The sequence below is a fragment of the Vespa velutina genome, chromosome 2 (assembly GCF_912470025.1).
Source record: "Vespa velutina chromosome 2, iVesVel2.1, whole genome shotgun sequence".
Lineage (NCBI taxonomy): Eukaryota > Metazoa > Arthropoda > Insecta > Hymenoptera > Vespidae > Vespa > Vespa velutina.
In genome coordinates this window covers 610,683-636,657 of record NC_062189.1, presented here as the reverse complement: position 1 = coordinate 636,657, position 25,975 = coordinate 610,683, and the positions used below count along the sequence as shown (strand labels likewise).

The following is a 25,975-nucleotide window of genomic DNA, read 5'->3' as shown; positions in this document are numbered from 1 at the left end:
TTTAAAATTTCTATGAAAATTCATTTGTATCTTTAGAATTGCGTTATAACATTTATATCATTTTATATAATATTTTCAGTTATTATTATAGCATTATTTTTTTTTTTTTTTTTTTTTTTTTTTTTTTTATATATATATGATTACAAAGTGTAATGTGATCTTTCGATAAATTTAACTTGCTGATGTTGCATCATATGTAGATCAGAAAATGATAATATTTTTGTGTATTTTAGTAGATGATCGAAAAATATTTTTATAATTCGCTTTTAGAATCAGCAAATTAAATAAGATTAAGTCACCCCCATACCAATATAAACTGGGATTAGTCTATCGCGAAAGTTTTTCATTTGGATTAACGCCAATGCCAAACTATAATCATTTTATTTTAACTGAATAATAATAATTATTGTTATTTTATTTTATAGTTTATTTGTATTTATTTCCAATTTATTATTTGTTTTTATTACCGAAGTTTATGTTCCATTATATACATTTATTAATTTTTAAGTTTCTTAGAAGCTTTCAAATATATATGACATAGATTGAACATAGCACTCTACATTTATTATGCCCTAAACATTAGAAAAATAATGCATTTCCTTTCATCCTGAATTATGAAGATATATTAATGATCTCTTTGTTCCTAAACTTTACTATTTCACGCTTTATAACATTTTAGGTAACTTGAAAAATTTCTACTTCATAATTCAACTGTTCCATAGATTCTTTTATCGCATTCAATAATTTTTCATTTTTAAGGTTATACTAAAAAACAATATCTCTTGTATCAGATATTCTTTTTTTTTTTTTTTTTTCTTTTGTAATAACTTTTCTAATAAAAATTACCTTGACAGCTTGTCTATAACATTGTGCAAATTCTTCATATCGGTTAAGAGAAAGATTCAATAAGCACAAATATCCCCAAACATCTGGATTGCAATTATCAATCTTGTTTGCTTCTATCAAAGCTATTTCAGCTTCTTTTAATTGGTTCAGCTTAAGAAACAAAATATTAATTAACATAAAAAATCGTACATAGAAACAATCGCTTTTTTTTAATTTTTTTTCTAAATATTGTTCACTTCATAAAATGAAATTCCAGCATGAAGCCAGCTTTGACTCGTTGGTGAAAATTGACAGGCATTTAAAAATACTTTCTTTGCTTTTTCATAATCCTTCTTATTTTCATAACATAGTCCAACCCTGATTATAATTATAATGATAATTATATCTTGGAATTTTATTTAACAGCTAATATCCTATACCTTAATCGCAAAAGATAAATATCATCTGGTCTGTTAAAGACCATATTAGCAAATTCATAATACTTTATGGCTTCTTCGAGATCACCTTCTTGGAAATAACAATGTCCCATCAGACAACTTATCGAATAATCCTACAGGAAGAAGTTAATGATGTAAGAAAAACAAATTGTATGGGCTATAAAATAATGTCGCACCATTCCATATTGACATTGGGCTTCCTTCAAATGAGATAAAGCATCGTCGTATCTGTGTAAGAGATAATGTTGCACTGCCATATAATATAATAAATATGTTGATCTACCTGTCAGGGACATTTCTTGTGCCAATGCTATACCTGCCAGCTAGATAAATGAACGAACGATATAAATAAATAAATGCATCTTATAAATGCGTATAATCAAATATAATAAATAAATAAATAAGTAAATAATAAACAACAATTACATCGTAGAGATGTAATTTAAGCAAGAACGTCGTTGTCACCATGTATATACTGTCTCGTGGACAATGGATCATCGACCATGCAATAGGTTCTCGATCATCGATCTCTGTATCTCGATCTTTGTCTTCCATGCATTCCTTCGCTATTCGAATCGCAATGTCTATTCCTAACATTAATAATTACATTTCTACGTTCGATGTGTAAATATACGTATGTGTATGTATGAAAGAGAAAAAGAGAGGGGGGGAGAGAGAGAGAGAGAGAGAGAGAGAGAGAGAAGAAAGAAAGATTATACAAGAATATGTTTCCTGTAAATATATATATATATATATATATATATTAAAAAAAAATAGTTAAACAGAAATTAGATAGGAAAAGTAAGATAATAATAATTGCTAATAGTTAACCTAAAAATAAAAATCCACAGTGAGATAATTGTATATAGTAAAAAGAAGTAAATAATTTTGTTATGTTATGAGGAAAGATAATTTGATTAATACCTGGATAATAATCGATACGAATGTAAAATAAATTTAATATCGTCCATCCTTCGGCAAATCGTGGATAAAAATCAATAATACTACGGAAAAAAATTTCAGCTTCTCGATAATATCTTTTTTCCATTAAAATTGCCGCATAGATTAATAGCCTATATAAATAGAGTACAAAATTAATACGATCTACTTGATAATTTCGATCGATAAGATTATAAATAAAATCCTTACGCAATTCTGTGACGATTATTTAATAGTATCGCTTCTTGGCAACATTCCTCGGCACGTTCTTTATCTCCTATCGTTAATAAAAATATTGCATAATTGATCCACGCAGTAGGATCATTTTTTTCTTTATCGATAATCTATACATCGAAGTATATACAAAATTATAATGAATCTTCTTGAATATTAATTAATTTGAATAGAAAATTTTAACGTGTACAGTAGTATAATATTTTCTTGCTTCTTCAATGTGACCTGATTCATAAGCTTCATCGGCATAGAAATATAATCTCTTTGAATCAGAAACGATCGATGTTGAATCATTCCAGAAATTTGTTTCGATTGTTTTGTTAACGATCGTGTGCATAAGTTCGACCAAATAAGTATACACGGTCACTATAAAATTCTAATAAAGAAACGATCATATAACGTTTGTACATATATATATATATGATTCTAAATCGATTATAACAACATCGATTATGAAAAAAAATCGATATCGATACCTGTCCCTTAGAGGAATCTAAAGTATACGAGGGCATTTCAAATTTCTGATCCAAAAGTAAAGTAATCTTCGTCTTTAATGCATTACGTATGGATAAATAAATTCCGGTTTTATATAAGTACTGAATGAAACATGTTAATTCGTCCTAAAAAAGAATGTACTAATTTTATATACATATATATATATATATATATATATATATATATATATATATATATTTTTTTTTTTAATGATAATTATAACTTTAATTAGAAATAAAACATTACAAACCGGTACGTAACAAAATTTCGAATCTTCTTCTTTGATATTCTCTTCGACAGAACGAAATGATTTCTTATCTGTTTCTTTACAAAAATCCTATTCGTATGGACAATATCAGAATATGATTTAAACTAAATGTAAATTTTAATATACTGAATATATATATATATATACGGAATGTTAATTTCTTTCATACTCTATAACTTTCTGTCATAATTTTAATCAAAGTTTCGATGCATTTCGTATATTGATTCTCAGCCAAATCTCCGGAATATGGATAATATGGTTTTTTATCTGTTGCTGTTGTCAATTCATGGATCCTAGTGTTAAAAAATAAAAATTTATAATTTCCTAAATATATGTATAATTAATATTATATATATATATATAAATATATATTAATATATTAATAATAATTTACAAATTAGAAAAATCTTTATCTAATCGACAAGCAACAAGTGGATGATAAATTTCAATCTCGATTATAACAAATACGGGTTCATTGGTCTCTGTAATAACTGGTTCAGTCGCAAGTGTTTCCACTTCTGTTATTATCGATGTATTCTAAAAAAATTAATAGATTAGAAAGTATAAATAAAGTATTAGAATATATGCTAAATTATATATTCGCTTGAAAGTTTATCACTTTCGTCGAAGTTTTCCCCCGTTTATCTTTTTCTTTGGGCTCTTTTATTTGAGTGTCTATTAAAAAAATAGCTTTCTCAAATCCTGTTTTTTCCATAAGGTCAGTTGCATTAAAGGTATATAATTGCGATGCAATTCGAGTTTTTCTTCCTGAATTAAAAATAAGAAGTCGATATTGTACGCTATACTATATATATATATATTTTTTTTTTAAATTTATATTTTGATATTTTACTCGTCTACTCACGTCCAGGAAATAATAGTTCGCTTAAATCAACGTAACATTGATAAATCTTAGACACTTGTGTAGACTTTGCTTTGACCTTATCGTCTTGTGTTTCTCTTACCATGAATTGAAATGGCCAATATTTATATCTATATAAAAGAAAAAAAAAAAAAAAATATATATATATATATATATATATATATACCATTAATTGGACTTTTAAACAATATGATTGTAATCATGCTGTTTCTAACTTGGAAATTTGATTTTGAAATTTTCTAATATCATCCTTTTGCAATATGTGACGACTCATACTATTCCATTGTATTCTCGATATATTTTTCTCCATTATATCCTAAAATTAATTAAATTATCAACGCTTTGTACGTGTATTTGTTAAATTATTTTTTCCATATACCTGCAATTTTAATTCCTCCTTAAGGGTATTCTTTATATCGTTGTAATTACAAGCTAGTTTGTATTTCGACAATTTGGCGCGACTTTGCAAATGGGACAAAGGATTCCAACATTTACTTTTTTCTATATCTCGACCATGGATCAATTTTCCACGATCGTATATTATTGTTTCTGGATCCTTCGATCGGTAATTTAAGAAAAGAAAAAAAAAAAAAAATTAATCGAAATATGTTAGACAAAATTGAATCTATAATCTTGATATCAAAGAAATATTCCTACTTCTTGGTCATCATAAAGAAAAGTACCAGCTGTGTAATCCATTTTATCAGTGAACGAAGATGGTGGATTAAAAATACTTTCTACGGTGATGTTTAGAAAATTAAATTTCAAATCAGAAGGAAAAAATGGTTTTTTCTCTTGCTTGATGTTGACCGTTAAACGTGGAAGATTAGGCCACGACACAGCATTGCCATCGAATGTAAATTGTGCTGTTTCTAGGACTAATTTTTCAATAAATAGATTCTCCCCTATAATATAAACATTTATATATGATTTTTGATCGTTCATATAACTTTATATGTACGGATTGATACCTAATAAAATTGGCATAAGATCGACATTGCATAATCCAATAATTTTCAATTTAAATTCCTTTTTAGGAGGAATTCGAGATTTTTTTGTCCTTCCAGTATCCAAAGCAGTGGGTGTAACACTTTCGTCTTTGTCGACGCTTGATACTGTAACTACAGATGAAAAAAAAAGAAAAAAAAAAGAAAAAAAAATCAAGGTAACAATCGAAACGCAAGAATGAAGATTGTAATTAAATTTTACTTAAAACTGGAGTGGAAACTACACGATCAATACTAGTTCGATCGTAAAGGGATATTGGAATTTGGACAGAAAAATTAACATCGTATACGGGTGATGGTTCTTTGATACCAGCTTCGATTTTAATTGGATTACTTTCTCCGAATATATTTGAATTATGTTCCACAGAAAAGATCACATTTGTATCTTCATTTCTTATCTGTAAAATATACTCTTATAAAATATTTTCATAATGTGATAATATTTTATAAATAACTTACAATATTTTCTATAGTAATAATAGTTAATTCGATGTTTCTTTCATTTATCTCTTCTTCTGAGATCAAATTCAAATTTGTCGATTCATCGTTTGGCTATAATTAAAATTGATATTAAAATTTATATCTATAATAATATTAAATAAATACGAATATCTTTACCGTATTCATCTTGTCAAATAATTATGAAGAATATTTCATTTGTTTACTTACTAAATGGGTTAAATAAAATAATAACATATTTCAGAGTAGAGAAAATGAGATACAACATATTGTTCGATATATTTACTTAAAAAAATTCATCTTACAAACCATTGTACTGCATACTGCATATTGCACTTATTGTTCTTTCGATAATGGATTTTTTCACTGTCGAATAAATTTCTCTTACGATTATAAATCATTAAAATTTCCATTGGTACTGTGTTAAATATGAATATGTACGTATTTCATGTAATAATATCAAAAAGGAAATATATGTATATATACATGTATATATATGTATACATATATTAAAGACATAAATATCAAAAAATGATGGCCAATAAAAGTCGGCCGACTAGAAAGACGATTAGATTTACGATCGTACATCGAATGATCTATAGTAAGGGACGTATAAAAGAAAACTTATTGGGGCGGGGAGGTAGATGAGGGGAGAAGAGATCAATTAAAAACAAATATACATTATAATGATTAAAGTTCGATCGATCTTGGAATAATTGTTGTTATACCAGTATCGATATTATTTTGTTATAAATAAAAATTTGAGCATTCTTTTCTTGGTAATAGAAAAGTCTTTGCTTTCGTATACACAAATATTCAAAATTAAAATGAATTAAATAAGATGTCATATTAAAAAAAAAATTTTCCTATGCGAGCAGTATTTTTGACAAATAAGAATTATTTAAGATGTATTTCTCTTCTCCGATCTCAAGTCAAGAATGTTTTAATATAAAATCTCTATTTTTCAATGGAGATGCACAAGTCGTTAAAGATTCGAATCATATTAATCAGAATAATATTCTATGTCATTATTTGAATTAAAAAAAATCCTATGCTTTTCGACTCAATCATACGAATATCCCAAATATTTTTACAATCAGGATCCTGTAAAACATCATACAAGGTTTCTGACATAACATCAGGAAATCTTGTTTCAATTTTTGCCATTTTAAAAATAATACCTGAAATAGTTTTTGCTCAAACGAACAAATTAGACTTAATATAATCTGATTTTCATTCGTTATTTTTATAATACAGCTGGTTAAATTTCTCAAAATCTTTTCGATCTTCTCCTTTGTGATCTTAACAACACCAATCTCCATCGTATAAAAAATTTTTAAAGTTTCTTTACATTGACAGTTAAATCATATTTTTGATTTTTGATTTTATCTTTAAATGTTCGTTATTAATTATAATGATTAGATCAGTTCTATAAAACTCATTGACAATTCTCATCACAATAGCTGACAAATTATAGATACCTGTTGCACCGGTATGGTGCAGTATTAAGAAGTTACTTTTAATAAATATTTATAATGTTCAGATCCTTCTTTTTATGTTATTAAACATTAATTCGTGACATGTGACAATCGCTTATCATACGACTAAAGCGATTTCAAAGTTTTATCGATGTGCCTCAAGGTTGTATCTGGTACGGCGTCGGTCAAAGCTTTTTGAAAGCCCTCACAATTCATTAATCGTCGGAAAATCTTCTTTGCATTATTTCTAAAAAAAAAAAAAAAAAAAAAAAAAAAGAAAAAAAAAAGAAAAAAAAACAAAAGAAAAAAACAAAAAACATGACATAAGGAGCAATTAAAGGAGGATTGTAAATATTTTTAATTTATTAACACTTGCCTTGCGTCTAAATTTCCGTCCATTAATAATTTAGCTCCTGAACCAAGCAATTTATTTCTAACGTCACGAGGTAATATCATAGCGTGTTCAGCTCCAATACGATCTATGATCGACAATAGTAATCTTGCCGTGGCTGCTCTTACGATTGCATTTTGATGACTAAAAAATCAACGAAATACTATAGAAATAATTTTATTAAGAAAATAATATAATACTTATTGAAAATGAATTTTTTTTTAACGCACCTTGCACCACGATACACGATAATACCAATAGTTTTATGTGGAGGAAGCGATTCGACCATTCGATCTAATGCTGTATTACTATCAGCACGTAGAAAACGATTCGTATCTGCTGTTCTGTGAAGCAATGGTCCAACAATATCATCGATATCCTATAAACATCAAAGATAATTTATAGAACATAAAAAAAAAGAAATGAAGTTTAAATATTAGTATATATTGCATAATATATAATAATAATATATTACATAAATGTTACAAAATTTGTTTTTCTTCTATAATAATTAATATAGAAATATTTGTTAAATTCACCTGATCTATACCACGAATTTGACAACTAAAAATATCCCCTGCAGCTATACAAGCAGCACGTGCTACTTGCGAACGAAGATTTTTAATATGACGACCTAATAATCGACCTATCGTACCACCGATATTAAGATCCAAATATTCAGGATGTTGTTTAGCCAATTGAGATAAAGATTTAAGTCCTTTTATTGTTACCTCCCTAAAGTATAATTTAAACATATATACAGTCCCGTTATATAATAAATATAATTAATGTAATATCTTTAAATACACACCAGTCTTCATTCTCCAGTTGATTGAAACACTGCCGTACGATAGGTTTCTGTTTATCTATTCCTTTTTCCGAATGTTGATTCATGCTCGATTTGTTAGAAATGTTTCTAGATTTCGTTGAACTACGAAGTACCCTAGATGACATCTTTCTGACGACTTCTGTATTTTCTTCAGATTGTGGCTAAGGATAATAATCATTATTTATGAATTAAAAAAAAAAAATTATATATATATATATATATATATATATACATATATTTATGTAGAAGAAATTTTTAAAGGAAAAAATGTGAGGTGCATACTTCGATTTTTAAAATTGCAGACGCCTCATTATTTTCTATATGTTCATCTTTAATATCGTTTAATTTTGTGAAACTTTCCGAAGAAACAGGTATCTTAGTAAACGCCATATTTGTAGCATTTTCTTTAGTAGTAATATCTTCCGAAACGGACCAATCCATTCTCGTTTCAATGTTTCTAGAATTATCAATATATTCCGGAGGTTTGTTTAATAAACTTGCTGCGGATTCGATGACGTCGTCTAATCTATCGGGCTTTTTTGTTTCTAAAGTCTGATGAGTCACAGATTGATCGACAAACACGGAGGGAACTTCTTCGCTAACATCTTGCAATATTTCATTAACTTCCTTGTCGAAATTCTGAATCAAATAAGATAAAAATTTAATTTCTAATGAATCGTATTAGTAAGGGAAAAAGAAAAAATGGAAATAAATAAATAATATAATATTACCGATGTTAAATGTACACTTCGTAGATCACGTCTCGGTGAACCAAATACGTTCAAATAATCGTTACAAACCATTGAATTAATATACTCTGAATCAGATTTGGTTATAATTTTCGAATATTCAGGAGATGAAATCGTCGGAGTATCGTGCGATCTCCTATCAATTCTATAATTAATCTCTAAAGATTCACCCGAAGACACTAATAATTCGTTCATAAGAATATCCTCGTCCGAGATAATGGTAACTATCGATTTTCTACGTAATTCCGTTTTATTTTTTGCTCTGTCAACTGTATCAGAACTTTCGCTATTTAAATTTGAATCATTGTCGTTTTTAACTAATTTCTCTCGTTTGGACGTTTTTTTATTTCTCGATTTAATTCTTTCCTCGCTACTCCAATCCTTCGAAGTTTCATCCTCCGCTGATGTACTTGTTGATTCGATGGAAGCATCTGATTCTTTCATCGTTAACTAAAAAATAACGACATGTAAAAACAAATTTTTACTCTATATTCTATTAACGAATAAAAGATTAAAAAAAATATTTCTGTTTTGTTTTTTCTTTTTCTTTAAACTTACAACGTAGGAATCGACAGGGTCCCTTTCTTGAGATTTATCAGAGATAACGTCGAAAGCTTTCTCGTTGTTTTCACTTTGCGAAATCGACATGCCAATGCTGTTATTATCACTCTCATCTCGATCGCGATCTTCCAAAAGAGATCGCAAAGTAGGTTGGTTTCTTCTTCTTTCGTTCGAATCACTTGCTGATAGATCTGACGATGTACTCTCAGCACTTCTTATTCTTCTTGTTTTTCTTTCGTAATCTTCGTTGGAGAACGTATCGGAAATAAACAAAACATTTGAACGAATATTCGAGGATAAATATTCCTTTCACATTGAAATTCGTCATACTAAAATATTTGTTTACGTATGTGTATCGACTGCGTAATTAGTATACAGTTATATTTGTTGTTATTTCTATTGGTAGAAATGACAATATATTCGATCGTGCCTTAGACTTGACCAGCGAAATATTGATTCCTTCGAGCCTGTAAACTCAGCTTGGACGTTAAGCGACGTAGATATATGTATGTATGTATGTATATATATATATATATATATATATATATATATATATATATATATATATATATATGTATATATATACACAAGAGGTTAAGAACCTTCTGTTCCAGTTCGATCGTCCAAGCTGATTTCACAGTTAATTGTATCTTTCGTATCGATCGGCATCTTATTTGCATTGACATACAATTAATCTAATAATTAATCTAATAATAACGCGCACAAATACATATATATATATATATATATATATATATATATATATATACATATACCTTGATGAAATGATTCTTCATTGTTTAAAGCTTGGATAGGATAAATATTAGTTTCTGATAAATAATAATCCTTGCTCTTTCTATCGTTATATTCTTCTACGTTCACAGGTGCTTTGTCTCTGAAAATAAATTTAATAAAATATTATATTAAATGTATTTCGTTATTTATATAGGTATATCGATTTTAAACATAAATAAGAAACAACATCTGGACAAGGAAAGAGATTTCGATCAATTTTGTATACACCTACATTGTATCTGTACTTCTATGTAGTCTCACTGCTATGACTGGTGTAACGTTAGGATTAGTAATAATTGTCGAAATGGATCCATTATCATTCTCGTTACCAATACCGATTGATCTTCTGCATCGGAAGACGCAAGGACAACAACGGAGAACGGTACCAGCGAAATTATATTCATTAGAACTTTTTACATTATTCTCATTTAATTTCTTATCCTCCTTGGTCTCGTTAGACCACACGCAATATTTAAATATCATTTTTCAATCGTTGATCGCGGCATAACAATTTTTATTAAATTTCATTCTGTCCCGCTTCTAATTTTTTATAACATAATCACCGATAATACTTTGCCGTATATTCTAAAAAAATGATTGCAGTAATGTATATATATATATATATATATATATATATATATATATATACGTGTGTGTGTGTGTGTGTGTATGTATATATATATATATATATATATATATCACTGTGTAACATGCAACAAGCAAACGAACGAACGAACGTCATTTTCACGATAAATTATTTACACTTTTCCACATCTTTTTATATGACGGATCTTACGATTATTAAATAAATTATTTCATGGAAATAACGATAGATAAAAAGTAATAATAAAAAAAAAAACAAAGATCACTAATATGATTAAAGGAAATTGAAAATTATAAGGACGTTCGATAAGAAGAACACGATACCAGTATCGATATTAATCGGACATTTTTCCACGCAACAAAAATATCCCATTCATAATATCGTAATATGGTTATTAATTTATGTAAGTAACAAAAGTATATTATATGCTGTCGACGAGTTTTGTCTTTTGAAACGAGCAAAATAAAAATAGAGAAAGAAACAATAAGAAATAAAGGAAACGAAACGAGGTATAAAAACTATTTGTTTTTAGAAAAACAATCGATAAAGGAAATATATTGAAATACTTTTATCTTTATATAATTTTTCTAGACATAAAGTCTTGTAAATTATTTGACTACAACAACGACCGTAGCAAAGGCTATGAATTTTTAATTGAAAGAAAAGGCCACACGTTGAGCCACCCGAGACGCCGATAAATGCAAATGGTATCATGTAAAGAGCTTTTTACCAATGTTAGAATAGAATAAAAAGAAAAGAAAAGTGTCAGAAATTTTATTAAAAGAGGTCAGATAATCGGAATAAGTAACACCGTACACACAATTGTGACTGCTTGATGGCGCCGAACGCACCGACGTCGAGGGTTCCGACGCTACTGACCGCTACTCTCAACCCTTACCCCCACTCCAAATCCCACCCCAACCCTTCTTTCTATCTACTCATCTCCCCTTCTCTTTTTACCTTTACGCTTTCAATCGTCGTTCTATATCGTCGACTTTATTTCTTTTTTGCTTTTCTTTGTTTTTTTTTCTTTTTTTTTTTTTTTTTTTTTTTTTTTTTTTTTTTTTTTTTCTCAGCAACCCTCGCCGAGATTTCAATTCTCTTTTATTTCGCATTATATTTTGAAACGTTAAAAATTGTATTTCGCACGACAAAGACTTTTCTCGATTTTCGTTTTTTTACATTAAATATAAAATGTAACTCGTCGAGTGTTACGTCGATGCTATACAAACTTTATGATGCTTCAACAGGAATTCTTTCTGACTCACGTTTGTCATTTTACATATTGGCTTCTGAGAAATTTCGATCTATTGATCAGCATTATCGTATGACGATCTAATCTTTTCGTTACGGACACAGTATATAGTGACATTTGCTTTATTCGAAGGATTCTCTTTATGCATACACATATGAAATCAATGGTATTTTCAATAATAACGTAACAATGATAAATAAACTATTATACATATATTGTATATATATATATATATATATATATATATATATAAAATAGCATTGAACTAGGGGAGAATGTTTGTGTATATGTATATACATTTTCGAATTCTTTGTCAATTATCCCGCATGTTTTACGTTCAACGTGTATGTGTACAGCGAAAGATAAAATGAAAGGTTTGTCTGGTCAGAGACTAATACTTTGATAATAACTAAAAGATAAAACTCATTCGTTTTTTTCAATAATACGAAATTTTTTCACAGCTATATTTTTTAATGTCTATGTATGTATGCACATATGTATATATATATATGTATGTATGTATGTATGTATGTATGTATGTATATATGTATGTATGTATGTATATATTTATGTATACAGGCGAGTCCCTGTCGCGAGAACTTTTTTTTATTATCGCACCAAGCACGAGTCGGTACACGCAACTTAAAAGTGACCTAAAATCTCTCTCTCAGCTATAATTACTGCTATTTTGAAATGTAATTATTCTACGTAAAGTGTCGTCAAGAATATCGTGTCGTAAGGTAATATAATATAGAATGAGTCCTGTAAAAAATCAGAGGTCATTACACCTCTGTCCCTTGGTGACATTGATATGTCTCTGTTTCTACGACGACGACGACGACGACAACGACGACGACGACATAACGATAGTAAAGACAAAAAAAGAATATCCATGTACAGGGTAATTCATTAATTAAAAAAAATCATATATATATATATACATATATGTGTATATATATATAATGTATACATTAGGATACTCACATATCGTACATAGAAGCTGCTTGCAAATCCTTGAAAGCCGTACCGACAAATTGTTCTTGATGATAAAGTTGTGACGGTGATAACGAACGTATCCGCCTTCTAAAAGGACTGTTTACAAACATATCATCATCTGTTCGTGTGCTCGATGATATTTCTTCGGGCTCAATACGTTGTTGGCTCGTTGCCTCGTTAATTCTCCGATCTATTCTTGGCTGAAACGATACCTCCTTTCTTTTAATTATCATACTTATTTATTATTCATTAATAATAAATAATGTAAAATTATGAAACGATAATCATTGCATATCATTATACCTGTCCAAATGAAGTATTATCAATTAATGTTTCTTCATTTGAATTTTCTACATCTTGATAAGTACGAGAATACGAGGTGTTAACTGTTTTTAATGTTTTAAATGACGGTCCAGTAACAAATTGTTTTTGTCGTTGATAAACAGAATTCGATCTAAAATTATAAAAAGTCATACGACGAGCGTTCTTTAAAGATTATTTTAAGAGAAATACAATTAGAAATATTATTATAATCAAAAATATGAAACTAACGTTTGAAAGGTTGATAATTTTGATTGTTGATCAGTTTCAGATATTGGATGTGGACGTTCTATGGAACTCGTTCTTGGAAATCTCGAGTAGCCATCGGAACTTCTCGAATATCTTTTGTTTACTAATACTTTAGAAGGACGATCTTGAGAAACGACTTTTGACGTAATATTTTGTTTGTCCAATATATTTTTTTGACCCTCTACGGTGTACTTTGAATTTATTGTACAGGATAAAGGTCGATAGGTATTATTACGCGAATCAGAAGTTTGATTTGTTACTTGATTATCAAATAAATTCATAGGAGAGATCGTGGCATCTTTTTGAAGACGTTTTCGTCGTTGATACGTTGTCTCTAATCTATGCGTAAAAATATTATTAATAAAATCTGTCGTATACGTATATCTCCAAGTATATACATATGTATAAATATGTTATTTATTTATATACCCTATATTTTTACTCCGCAATTTAAAACCGCTATTTTTGTTCTCCGAATTGTAAACTATCTTTTTTCTTAACTTAACATTCACTTGATCAAAACTATTATCCAACAAAATATTAGAATGTTGATCGTTTATCTTTGTACTCGTCATTCCTCGGGAGAAAAATATCGGAATTTTGGATTCCAATTTAATGGCAGATGTTTCTTGAGACAATGGCCGACCTACACGATCATCTTGGAGATTCGCGTTTTCTTTCGCAATCGATCTAACGTTCCCATTATCATCGATATTGATTTCTGTCGTTTCTCGACGATTTAAATTTATAGTTGTTCCTTTGCTCGATGTAGTTGTATTATGATTATTTCGATTCGTACGTGAATGACCATCTAAACGTAGTAAATTACAATAATTGTTAATTCAGCTCTTTTTTCATTTTCTATACATTAAACATAAAGTTGAATCGATTACCATTGTCATTAACGATATCATCGATTCGTTCTTCCAATCCTTGAACTTGGTTTGAACAAGAGAAAGTATCGTCCTAAAACAGTTAAGAATAATTTCCTTTCAACAAATATATTCTACTTATTGTTTTCTAACCTTCAATGTTTTCGATTGATTAATGACATTCAAATTGGACATCTTCATAATTGAATATTGTAAAATATTCATATTGTAAAATATCGATCTTTCATTATCGTTAAAAATAATATATAAAACGACACATGCATATATATATATATAAAAAAGTTATTTGTAAATTTAACAAAATTTTCTTATAATACTTATTCGATAAATTTATGATTATGACAGACTTTAGAAACATAACGATTACATGTTTTGCCCTTCAACGACGCGTCTAACGTATAGGTATAGTTACATATATCAAAAATTAATATGGTAAATGTTACAAATGAGATGTAAATCGATGTATACGCATAATCGTAGAAAATTTCTTAAGCTTAATTTTCAAGCAACTTTAATTTAACCAAATCGAATTGATAGAGTAGCGAATGGGTATATTCAAATGTATATGTTATAAGTCGTTGTTTATTTTTAGTCTAGGAATTTTTCTTGGTGACCTTAGAAAATAGACCCTTCTTAGGAAGCAGCATTAAGTAGCGCGCGATAGTCGTTATCAGAAGAATGCAAATGTAATTATTAGTGAATCATAAGAATTTGTCACGAAACCTACCCACGTTCTTACCTCTTTATCTAAATGAACTTTCCAAAAGAGATTTTTTTTCATATCAATGTGCGAATATATTATACATACATGGAGATATATATATATATATGTATTCTTTTTTTTTTAATTAAAAAAATTAATTAAAGAATTTATATATTTAAAAATATGTGTATTTATTTTACCTGATTTTGAGATAATATTTGCCATACTACGGGTTTCTCGTTCGTTGGACGTAAAGCGATACCATGTGTAAATAAATTTTGCCTGTTTGTCCATGGACTGCCATATTTCTTTGCATTCTTATTCCTAAGAAAAAAAAATAGTATTTATTATTTTCAATGCACACATATATATATATATATATATATATATATATATATATATATATTATAAGTGTAAAATAAAAAGTTTACCTCAAAAAATTTCCTTTATCGGGTTTGGCCGTTGCAATTTGACGTTTGCTACGTCCTGTACCAGGTGAAACCGAACCACTTCCGGCTACGATCCAGTCAACGTCAGGTCCTAGTTAAAATGATAGATGCATTAGCTTAGAAATATGATAATTCATTCAGAAAAGTTGTCGTGTAAAAAACTTTGCATCGTGATTAAGTTGAAAATTTATTCCATTTTACGAATGTTATACGAACGTGCAAAAAAAGTCTACCGTAGAGAATCGAAGCCTTTAATTTTAAGAGGATTACGACGAAACTAAAAAAAGAAAAAAAAAGAGGGAGAGAGAGAGAAATAGTGTGTTAAACAAAAGATTTAATGTATTAAATAGCAGATCGTAAGATTACCGGTAGCAATTTGAACGGTCGGTGAAATTTGTAGACCATAGACGACCAAACCATCGGCAGAGACCAAAGGCAATGATTTTCTAGCTAGACGAGATCTTATAGCTGAAAACATAGCCTCACCGTCGTGTCTATTGGCCGATGCTCTTTTCCCTGCGCGTAGAACCTCCTGTAAACATTATTAAAAAGTGTTTCCTTTATTTAAGTTAATTTAAAGCCGATGAAAGAATTACCTCGGGTTCGTAAATCTGTGCCAAAACAGCCAAGGCATCGAGAGCAGCCTGTCGTACTCTACGACGTCGATCACCCACCATAAGAGAAACCTTATGTGCTACGGTTTCGACTTTAAACTCCGTACTGGGAAAAGTGACGAAAGAGAAGATCAACAACTGCAATGCATTCTCTCTCGTCTGTAAATTAAATAAAATATCGATTAAAATCTACAAACAGTATTGTCATAATCACGATCATGCCATTTGATCAAATTTCGTTTGATGAAAATTTACCTTAGCATTTCTAGCCCCGAGACATTGAGGTTGCAAAAATTGTTCCAAAAGATAAGCAGGTTTTAATCTGAGCATAGCAATTCTTGCTAATTGAGCAGCACTAGGACCACCTTGCCTGGCCAGGCCCCAAGCGAGCTGAGGTAATTTTCGTTTGAGTGCATCTTCGGTGACACCAGCAACGACGACCTACCATTGAAAAAATCGATTAAAAGATAATGACAATAAGGGCATTTAACGAATCTGATAAAATAGATAAGAAATAGGAAATAAATTATAAGAAATGACAAAGCAAGTTTCTCCAGTATTCTAATTTCTCTATTCTCTGCCGTCAATTAGAATTTCACATATGTATTTAGTACCTTTGCAACTGATAAACCAGCAGCCGCTACGCGGCAGCTCCTTTCGCCGCCAAGTACAGCATGCAAAAGTGATCCTAATCGCGACTCTATCGCGATTAGAGCCGAGGGTGTTCGTAATGCTGATGCTACTCTTTCGAGGCCTCTTACGCGAGCACGCCAATCCTCCTAAAAGTAAATTTAGATATTCATACATAGAAGATATCATAGATAGAAAATATCTATCTATGTATTTATGAATCACTTAAAAATTAAAAACCTAAAACAGGATAGAATTTAATCAGTTCAGTTTCTGAACGAATAGTACGTAAAAGTCCCTTTCATTTATACATTCGATACTCGTTATGAGGGTATTATCATTATTATTATTATTATTACGCGGGCTTATGAAGTCTAGTAATGTCAATGTCCTTATATGCATTTACAAGTAACATTACTACTGTAATGTATTATATATATTACATTTAACGAAGAAGGGCTCACATTAAACGTTACGGAACGTTTATAATTAATGAATAAATCTAACGCTAATGTAATGAGTATATTTATTCTATCACTATTAGTATTGTTGAGTCACGAGGAAACGCACGAGTCCACGAGTGAACATTATCGATCGTAAGCAGGAACATCGCTAACGTTGTATCATCTGCATTCGCTGTTCTAAATCGGTATTAAATTTATTTATTGTGTTCTCAGCAATAGCTTATATAAAATACTGCAATTCCAAGATGCAAATATATTGATATGCTCGTATTCTTATCTATCTATATATATATAAATATATATATATGCATACATATTTACGTATAAACGTAAAGAAAAATTGGTATGAATTTCATTAGAACTAATCGGTAATTTCGATGGCTCACATCGTGACTCATCCATCAAGTCTTAAGATGAGAATGAGAAAGTGTCTTGAAATCGTCGAAGTAAATCGCATTGCAATTGCATCTTATTTGCATATACATGTAGGTAGAAATGACGCCTCAGTGAAACGCCTCAGCACGCAAGACGGTAAACGTAATAGGTTGCGTTATACATACTGCCTAATTATTTTCTTGCAACTTAACGGGCAATATCGTTCTCCTCTTTTGCGATTTACCACCCACCCAGCCACCCACCCACCCACCCATCTACCTCTTTGTAGGTATATAACGAAGGGAATCTTTCATTTTCCTATCCTCGGAATATTCATATCGAAATCTCGACCACCCTTGAATCGCGATACAACCAACAGGACTATTTCAATGAATAATTCAACGTTATAATTCACGCGCGCGCGCGCGCACACACACACACACACACACACGTAAATAAATAAATAAATAAATAAATAAAAAAATGATAAAAAAGAAAAGAAAGATTCTCTTCCTCGTGCTTCATATATCAAAAACTATGATTGATCTACCTGTTTGAAATATGCCTCTCTGAAAGAAATATGAAAGATATTCACGATCTAACAAAGATATTTCTGAATATTCTATTTATAACATATATCGGATATGCAGATATGTATGTAAACTTTCTTGATTCGATTGAAATCCACGTGGACGGACTCATCATTTTGTTCTCATAGAAAATGTAACGAATAACGTCAGCGATCGATTTCAAAGCTGTTATTTCTTTACATACTCTTATTCTACCGACACGTTGACAAGGTTGCTCTTATGTTCATGAAAAGGTCTAGTACGATATCCTTGAACTTACATTGAATGAATATAAAATAATGTAATGATTGTAAAATATGATCGTCACATAGAATGCTCTTTGCCGTGTTTTTTTCCAAAAAAAAAAAAGAGAAAAAAAAAATAATAAAAAAGAAAGAAATCAAACGTATTATGAAATTAAAGTGAAAATAACAAAAAAAGAAAAACGAAAAAACAAAAAAGAAGAACAAGAGAACGAGTACGATGTGCAATACGATAAACAATTCATTCATTTACGCAACATTCACTCTTTCTTTCTGGTTATCATCATACGATCTCCTTCGTTCATCCGCCCATCCATCTGTTCGTTCGTCCAATAAGATTCGACCACAACTGAACTAACTAATTAATATTCATCACGACGCTTGAAACCTCAAGGTAAGACTTTTTTCTCACTCCAATACAGGAGTGGACGATCGCTTTTTTATACGATAAAATTTCTACCAAACATTTTTATCAATTGTATTATTTTACATGGTCTAAATGATATAAGATTAAACGAAACAAAAACTAAAAAAAAAAAAAAAAAGGTAAAACTAAATTAAAAAAAAAGAAAGAAGAAAACTATTTAACGATCATTAATAATCATGACAGTGAAATTAGTAAAAGTAAAATCAAAAAATAAAAGGAATCGAAGAAGTGAGTTATAAAAAATTATTGTTAAATTTCATTGAATCTTTTACAAAATAATAATTATATTTTTATGTACAGGGCGCGAGACAAGATATATGCAGCACTATATTAAGTTAGCACGAAACCGGTCAGTCAGTAACGTACTTGGTATAAGGTGACAGTTCTCTGAAGAAAATTCTAATTGTCTATAGTCACAAATTCGATCGTAACTTCTATAAAATTATTAAAAAATGAGGAAGATTAAATCAACGAGATTTAATATGTACAATTTTTCTATATAGCCACATCTAATCAGTTAGAAAATAAAATCTGCACGATTAGGAACGAGGCGAGTCATGAATCGATCGCGAAAACGTCTTATTAATCAACTAATCAAAATTGTTATTGTGTGCGGTTTGATCTTGATATTATTTAAATTAAATGGCACGATTAAAAGGAATGAAACCGAGTCAGTATTAAGTTCAACAGATTTATGGGTAAGTCGATAAATAATTCTTTACTTTTTCTGTTTCTTTTTTCTTTTTTTTCCTTTTTTCTTCTTTGTAATAAAAAAATCCTCATAGAGTAGAATGTTGAATTAAACATTTGAATTTTATAGGATCAAGCAGAAAAAATAAATAAAGAAAGATTGTTAACCGTTGATAAAGTATGTAAAAAATATAAACTAGGCATTTATAAGGATTCAAGCAAAGTTTTGTTTAAACATCCACCTGCGCCCCAATACAGCGTTTTCTATATCGTTAGGTTCGTAAAATAAGAAAAGAAAGAAATTTTGTAATACTCGAATATTAAAAATATATTATTTCAGAGCTCATAACATATCGTATTGTCCATTATATAAAGCCAGCAGTACAACTTGGTTATATAATTTATGTTTGTTAATGAATATAACGGAAAAAGAATTAAACAATGGTAAAGAACAATTATCGACTATAGCTAGGAGAGTTATAAACGAATTAGAATATCCTGAAGCTGACGAGGTAAAATATGATATATAAATTCTAACGATTTTAATATTCTTCCGTTGAATTATTTTCTAAACGAAATTATACTTCTCACGTTAAAAGGCATTGAGAAGTACAAAAAAATTATTAGTGATAAGGCATCCATTCGAAAGATTGTTAAGTGCATATCGAGATAAACTTGAAAACTCTGTGGCCGGTCGTGAACATGGAACTCTTCATTTTTATCAAAAATACGGAGCTATGATCGTTCGACAGTATCGTAGTGAGTAACGATCGATTAAAAATTGTATTAAGCTCGAACCGATCGTCGAATTAATCAAATAATTTCTTTTTTCTTTTCTTTCTCTTTTTCTTTTTTAAATAGATAAAAACTTCGTAAAACCTCAAGACGATCAAGTGATCGTTAGAAAGGATGTTCCACCAGCAGCAGGGATCGAACCAACGTGGCGAGAATTTGTTGAATACTTAATCAACATAGATTTAGCTAATTATAGTGACGATCATTGGATTCCTTATTATCTCTATTGTACGCCGTGTCTCGTTAAATACGATATCATCGCCAAGGTTCGTATTATTATTGCATGACAATAATGAAATTGACAAATTTTGTTGATCTTTTATTAAACAAAATATATTGATTATGTACGTTAGGTGGAAACTTTATCGCGAGATCAAATTTACGCGTTGAACAAATTAGGATTAGACAAAAGGATCAAACCAATTTGGAGACACGGTAGTGGTTATACGAACGCATCGAGTATATATTTCAAACAATTAAGTCGAAACATGGTGGAAAGACTTTACGAAAAGTTTAGATTGGATTTTGAACTTTTTGATTATTCACCCGAAGATTATTATCGATACGCCGTAGCTCCTAATTGAATGAAAAAAAAAAAACAAAAAAAAAAAAGAAAAAAGAAAATAAAAAGGTAAATTATATTAATCTTTGATAAATATTATCGATTGATTACTGTGAGAATTTGATAATGAAAGAAAAGAAGAAGAAAAAAGAGAAAGAGAGATAGAGACAGACTAGAAAAATGTAATATCGATTGATAATTATAGATTTGATAAAGACAAACAAAAAAAGAAGAAAGAAAGAGAGATAGGGAGAGAAAGAGAGAGGCGAACAAAATCAAAGTTTATGAACGTTTTTACGCAATCCTATAATTAATTGAGTTTAAATCGCGTTACGCCACGCGACGAACGAACTTTTGTCGACAAAATCGATTGACCTACTTTCTACAATAATGTATCGGAACGATCTATCCCTAAACCCTAAAGAGCCCAACTAGTGATGATACTTTAATGACTGCATAGAATAAATATTCATTATCATATAGATCATATTTACGTATTAGATATATTATGATATAGATCTTATTTAAACTTATTATACTACTTATATTATTGATAAAAACATCGAAAATTCTTACCTTGTTATGGAGGTCATCCAAAACTTCATGATTAACCAATCCCAATTCTTCCCAACTTGGTTCCTGTGATTTACCCTCGTTCTTGCCGTCGCCAGCACGCGTCAAGTTTCCATTTCCCACTCCATGAATCGTTTTAGTTCTTCGTATTTCCTCAGGTTCATTATATTTACGAGAAGTGACTATATTCTCGAAATCAACTATCTTCGTTGGCGAACGTGAATCACGTTCTCGTTTGAAAGTTTTCGAACTATGAATCTTTCGTAAGACATTAGTCGATTCACGTTCGTTCGATTTTAATCCTGACGTAGTACCTATGCCAACGTTATCCTTCATCTTTTCATCGATTTTCGAAGTAACGTCGAGCGATCGTTCATCGTCAAGATTCTCATGATTCGATTCGTTCGTAGAGACAGCCCTATTATTGATTTTCGTATCGTTAACACTTTCGTCATGTTCAATAACATTAGCTTGATTGTTTATCGAAAAAAGTTCTTCTGTATTATTCGAAAAAGATAAATTTTTGTCTTGCTCTTTGATAAATTTTATTCTCTGCAAATCTTTCGATTCGTAATTACTTTCTATCAATCTCATGGATGGAACGCTGAACGATCGAAACAATCGTTTGTCTTCTTTAACGTTCTTCAAATCTTCTTTATCTTTTCGATGATCGTTTTCCTTCTTAATATCATCGGGCAATTCTTCGATATTGAAATGTTCTTCAATGGTATTAACTCGAACGGTAGATCGACTCGATTCGTCGTCGTTGTTATTTAATTTCGGTGATCCCGATCGACTCGACATTTCTATGGTCTTATCATTACGTTTATCTCTGTTATCATCATAGTGACGATCGATCGGTTCGATAACGAAAAGAGGACTGTTCGTTCGCGTAAGGATACCCTTTTTTGGACTTAGATCAGCATTATGTGTATAAACTTCTCTCTTGGGACTACTGGAAAGCGATCTGGACATTCTATTGGTATTGCGTCTAGCGAAATGAGGACTGTTGGGCTGCGATATAGATTTTCGACGTGGCCGTTCCGATGGCATCTTTGTGGCTGGAGAAACTGGAAGGGGTATCCTAGTTTTCGAGGAAGCTACGACAACCGATTCGGTATCGTCGCTATCGGGTGTCCTTAATTTAACAATTTCACCACCGAAGTGTACACGTCTAGGGGTTTTTTTTCTTCTATCGTTATGCTCGCTCGTTATTTCAGTTTCGTTTCTTACGTCGGTGCCACTTTCTTCGCCCTCCTCGTCCTCTTCGCTATTCGTAGCTTTTTCTTCGAGAATGGTCATAGTTATGGCTGTCTCTTCGTTGAACTTTATTTCCGTTTCCAAAACCACTCGAGCCGGTGGCATAGTTCCATTAACAATTTCATCATCTTCTTCGGCAATCCCTGACGTATCACTGTCGCTATCCCAAATTTTTTCACAAATAGGGTTTCCAACCTCATCATCTAATTTATTAACTTCCTTCCTGTCCAATGATATCTTTGTTTGGCTCTTCTTGCTAGGTTTCACGTTGTAAACCTTGCAGAGAACTTCCAAATGTTTTTTCAATTCACCGTCGCAACCAGAAATGATGTCGTCAAATTCTCCGACGCCTATAATCTCGCGAATCTTCATCAATGACTTTAGAATGGCTTCCTGATAGGCGACCTGTGTCAAACGAGAGGCCAAAGAGAATGTGACGTATTTGACTATATCCTTGCTAGGACGAGAACCGCTCGACGATGGGAATAGCAAGGATGGTGCGCTGAGGATCACTCCTGTGATCAGATTCGTTTGAAATACATCCTGAACGTCTCGTCGATTAAAACCATCCCGAAATATCTAAACAAGTACGAACGATCAGAATCGATCAATTGATTCAATTTCGTTCGTTGAACGTTCCAATCATCTCCCTCTTACATTTTTCACGATCCTTTCTCTGTCGAGACTATGTACAAGGTATACCCTTAAAGCGTCCAAGGCACCTTTACGAACGGCCGGCGCTGCATGACCTAAATTATTTAACAATTCTGGTACCACCGGTTGCATTACCTCGTCGACGATTTCGCTTGACAGAGTCGGCATCACGTCCATAAGAACGCGAAGAGCGTGCTGCCGTACTTCCCATTCTGGATCTCGCAATCTTTCCGATATCTCGACGAATATCAATCGTGTATCGATTTCCGAGGGAAATCTTCTCGTACGAACCTATTCGATCATCCTATTTATTTTTCTAACGACCGACCGATTTCATTTAATAAGAAAATTAATTAATTGAACCCAAACGTATCTGATACGAACCACGTGTTCCCAAAGAGGTGTTAGCTGTATCGGCGTACCGCTCGGTGGTAATGGAGTCATTTTTCGACGTGGTTGATGATGCTGACTTCGTTCCTCGCCGAAAGAATCGTGAGAAAACAATGTATCTCTTGTAGGAATAGGTGAGGTTTCCTGGGGCCGCAGGCCCTCCGAGCTCGTCGATCCTGTCATAGATGTCAAGCCGAAGGAGCACACGAACTCGGATACTTACGTCTCGTCTCGTTGAAACCATCGGCTCTTCATCCTATTCTTTTCTCTCCCTCTCTCTCTCTCTCTCTCTCTCTCTCTCTCTCTCTCTCTCTCTCTCTCTCTTTCTCTTTAAAAGTCTTTTAACAAGTTCCTATCCTGTGGATACATATTATTTATTTGTGACATGTCTTATTAAAAATATATTTCGTTTCTTTTTTCATGTAGCTTGTCTTTCGTTTTCCATATAGCTTTTAAATCTTATCTACGGGCCATATTCCGCATAATCGAATGATCGCATTCTAACAACAAGATTTATTATAGCGATGCTATAATTTTCTTGACTCTTAGTTCATCATGATGTTTCCTATTTGCTATCGCCGTACATTTCTTATTTTTCAAATGACGCGACATATTTCATTCATGTGTTAAGAAAATATAAATGACGAAAGGTAACTTACCTTATTACCCTCAATATGAACACATTTATCGAACGATTCTTACGATATTTTAATTTCACGTGTGCAAGCGTGATAGTATATGTTTGTGGTGTTCATATTTGTAGGAGATAAGAAGAAATAGAGTTGATTAGAATTTATTCTCCAACCTTTATTCGCGTTATACTAATTTATATTCAAAAGCAACAGGGAGATGTCCGGATTAGGATCGGTTCATTATTAGTTATTACGAACTTATCAGCGTCTCTCTCTCTCACTCTTCGAGCGGTACTTTTAAAAAACGGCCAACCAGGCACCAAACAGGGAAACTTGCCAAGTTTATCGTCAAATCTCACGACACGAACTTCGTATAAAAGTAGTACACACGAAATGCGATTGCATAACCAAAAGAAATTCTGCTCGTATATCAGAGGGATCGCTTGTTGTAAGTGAACTTAAGCTTTTTCTTTTTCGAAATGTTTCCGTTTTAAAAAAAAAAAAAAGGAAAAAAAAAAGAAAACGAAGAAGAAAGGAAGAAAATATAATAAATTGGTCTACTTTTTAAAAAGTTTCTACAAATATAATATATTAGCTGAGTGAGATAGTCGAGTGTTCGGCGATGAAAGATTTTTTTTCAATAAAAATAATTTTTTCAAAGCAAATATTTATAAATTCTTTTGCATTCACCTACCGTATTGATAATTCCGTTTCGTCGTCCGTGTAATGTTTCACCGATAATCATGATTTTCATAAAGAAAGAAACAACGAGAATTAATAGAAAAAGACTAGAAATAAAAAAAAAAAAAGAAAAAAAAAAGAACGAAATAAGAGTTGATAGTTATGAAAGGAGGCACGCGTATATAGACGAAACGGAAATTGATTCGAAACGGTAACCTCACTTGACCACGACCGGCATGTGACTATTGCCCCTGTTCTTCGCGAGCATGGTGGTTCAAAGGTAATATCGACCATTTCATCCCCACTTTGATAGCAGTTTCTAACTCTTGAACTCTTACGACTCGACGGTAGAACGGCTTCGATCACCCTTCTTCTTCTTTCTTTTTTTTATTTTTCATACATATATATATATATATATATATATATATAATATACTTGCATGCATATATATCATTATGATTATCGTTACTATATATATATATATTTTAACGTAAGCTTTATCGTTCCACCAATAGGAACGTTTGAAGATTTCTCTTTTTTTTTTTTACGGGTCAT

The 25,975-nt window shown here is 30.9% G+C and overlaps 3 protein-coding genes across 6 annotated transcripts; 1 reads left to right on the top strand and 2 right to left on the bottom strand.

Annotated features, from left to right (window-relative positions):
* Positions 1–131: 131 nt before the first annotated feature.
* Positions 132–5,736, bottom strand: LOC124946635 (cilia- and flagella-associated protein 70). The gene is made up of 22 exons (XM_047487584.1): positions 5,728–5,736; positions 5,569–5,661; positions 5,312–5,507; positions 5,074–5,217; positions 4,760–5,007; positions 4,482–4,658; positions 4,318–4,418; positions 4,085–4,212; positions 3,839–3,987; positions 3,614–3,756; positions 3,389–3,512; positions 3,202–3,288; positions 2,933–3,076; positions 2,647–2,832; positions 2,433–2,566; positions 2,208–2,356; positions 1,710–1,873; positions 1,460–1,606; positions 1,266–1,396; positions 1,083–1,203; positions 847–996; positions 132–765 (listed from the first exon to the last, which is right to left on the bottom strand). Exons 1-22 carry the CDS (start codon positions 5,734–5,736, stop codon positions 676–678), a joined length of 3,015 nt encoding a protein of 1,004 aa, XP_047343540.1. The 3' UTR covers positions 132–675.
* Positions 5,401–25,717, bottom strand: LOC124947141. 4 transcript variants are annotated; one of them, XM_047488874.1, is made up of 24 exons: positions 25,434–25,709; positions 24,102–24,464; positions 23,721–24,008; positions 21,807–23,642; positions 17,070–17,234; positions 16,711–16,896; positions 16,438–16,614; positions 16,208–16,373; positions 15,824–15,932; positions 15,593–15,716; positions 14,690–14,762; positions 14,226–14,607; positions 13,779–14,135; positions 13,530–13,680; positions 13,215–13,441; positions 10,353–10,471; positions 9,574–9,818; positions 8,998–9,465; positions 8,549–8,905; positions 8,249–8,427; positions 7,977–8,172; positions 7,668–7,816; positions 7,423–7,581; positions 5,401–7,293 (listed from the first exon to the last, which is right to left on the bottom strand). In XM_047488874.1, exons 2-24 carry the CDS (start codon positions 24,288–24,290, stop codon positions 7,173–7,175), a joined length of 6,423 nt encoding a protein of 2,140 aa, XP_047344830.1. In that variant the 5' UTR covers positions 24,291–24,464; positions 25,434–25,709; the 3' UTR covers positions 5,401–7,172. The 4 variants fall into 4 exon arrangements, 3 of the variants coding, with proteins under 3 accessions (XP_047344830.1, XP_047344831.1, XP_047344832.1); XM_047488875.1 differs by having other exon boundaries at positions 13,215–13,426; positions 24,102–25,708; XM_047488876.1 differs by lacking the exon at positions 25,434–25,709 and having other exon boundaries at positions 23,721–24,021; positions 24,102–24,205.
* LOC124947149 (carbohydrate sulfotransferase 11-like) lies at positions 19,330–21,325 on the top strand. Its single transcript, XM_047488892.1, has 7 exons — positions 19,330–19,411; positions 19,484–19,881; positions 20,004–20,149; positions 20,214–20,385; positions 20,473–20,632; positions 20,735–20,934; positions 21,022–21,325. Exons 2-7 carry the CDS (start codon positions 19,741–19,743, stop codon positions 21,250–21,252), a joined length of 1,050 nt encoding a protein of 349 aa, XP_047344848.1. The 5' UTR covers positions 19,330–19,411; positions 19,484–19,740; the 3' UTR covers positions 21,253–21,325.
* Positions 25,718–25,975: the final 258 nt, after the last annotated feature.

Coding starts and splice junctions, on each gene's coding strand:
- LOC124946635 (XM_047487584.1), bottom strand. Junction 3,513..3,613: donor GATAAAGATTTTTCTAATTT/GTAAATTATTAT, acceptor TTTTAACACTAG/GATCCATGAATTGACAACAG. Junction 766..846: donor GTTATAGACAAGCTGTCAAG/GTAATTTTTATT, acceptor ATTGTTTTTTAG/TATAACCTTAAAAATGAAAA.
- LOC124947149 (XM_047488892.1), top strand. CDS start 19,741: ATGAATCGATCGCGAAAACGTCTTATTAATCAACTAATCAAAATTGTT. Junction 19,882..20,003: donor TAAGTTCAACAGATTTATGG/GTAAGTCGATAA, acceptor TGAATTTTATAG/GATCAAGCAGAAAAAATAAA. Junction 20,935..21,021: donor AATACGATATCATCGCCAAG/GTTCGTATTATT, acceptor TATGTACGTTAG/GTGGAAACTTTATCGCGAGA.
- LOC124947141 (XM_047488874.1), bottom strand. CDS start 24,290: ATGACAGGATCGACGAGCTCGGAGGGCCTGCGGCCCCAGGAAACCTCA. Junction 23,643..23,720: donor GAGAAAGGATCGTGAAAAAT/GTAAGAGGGAGA, acceptor GTACTTGTTTAG/ATATTTCGGGATGGTTTTAA. Junction 8,428..8,548: donor CTGCAATTTTAAAAATCGAA/GTATGCACCTCA, acceptor TATTATCCTTAG/CCACAATCTGAAGAAAATAC.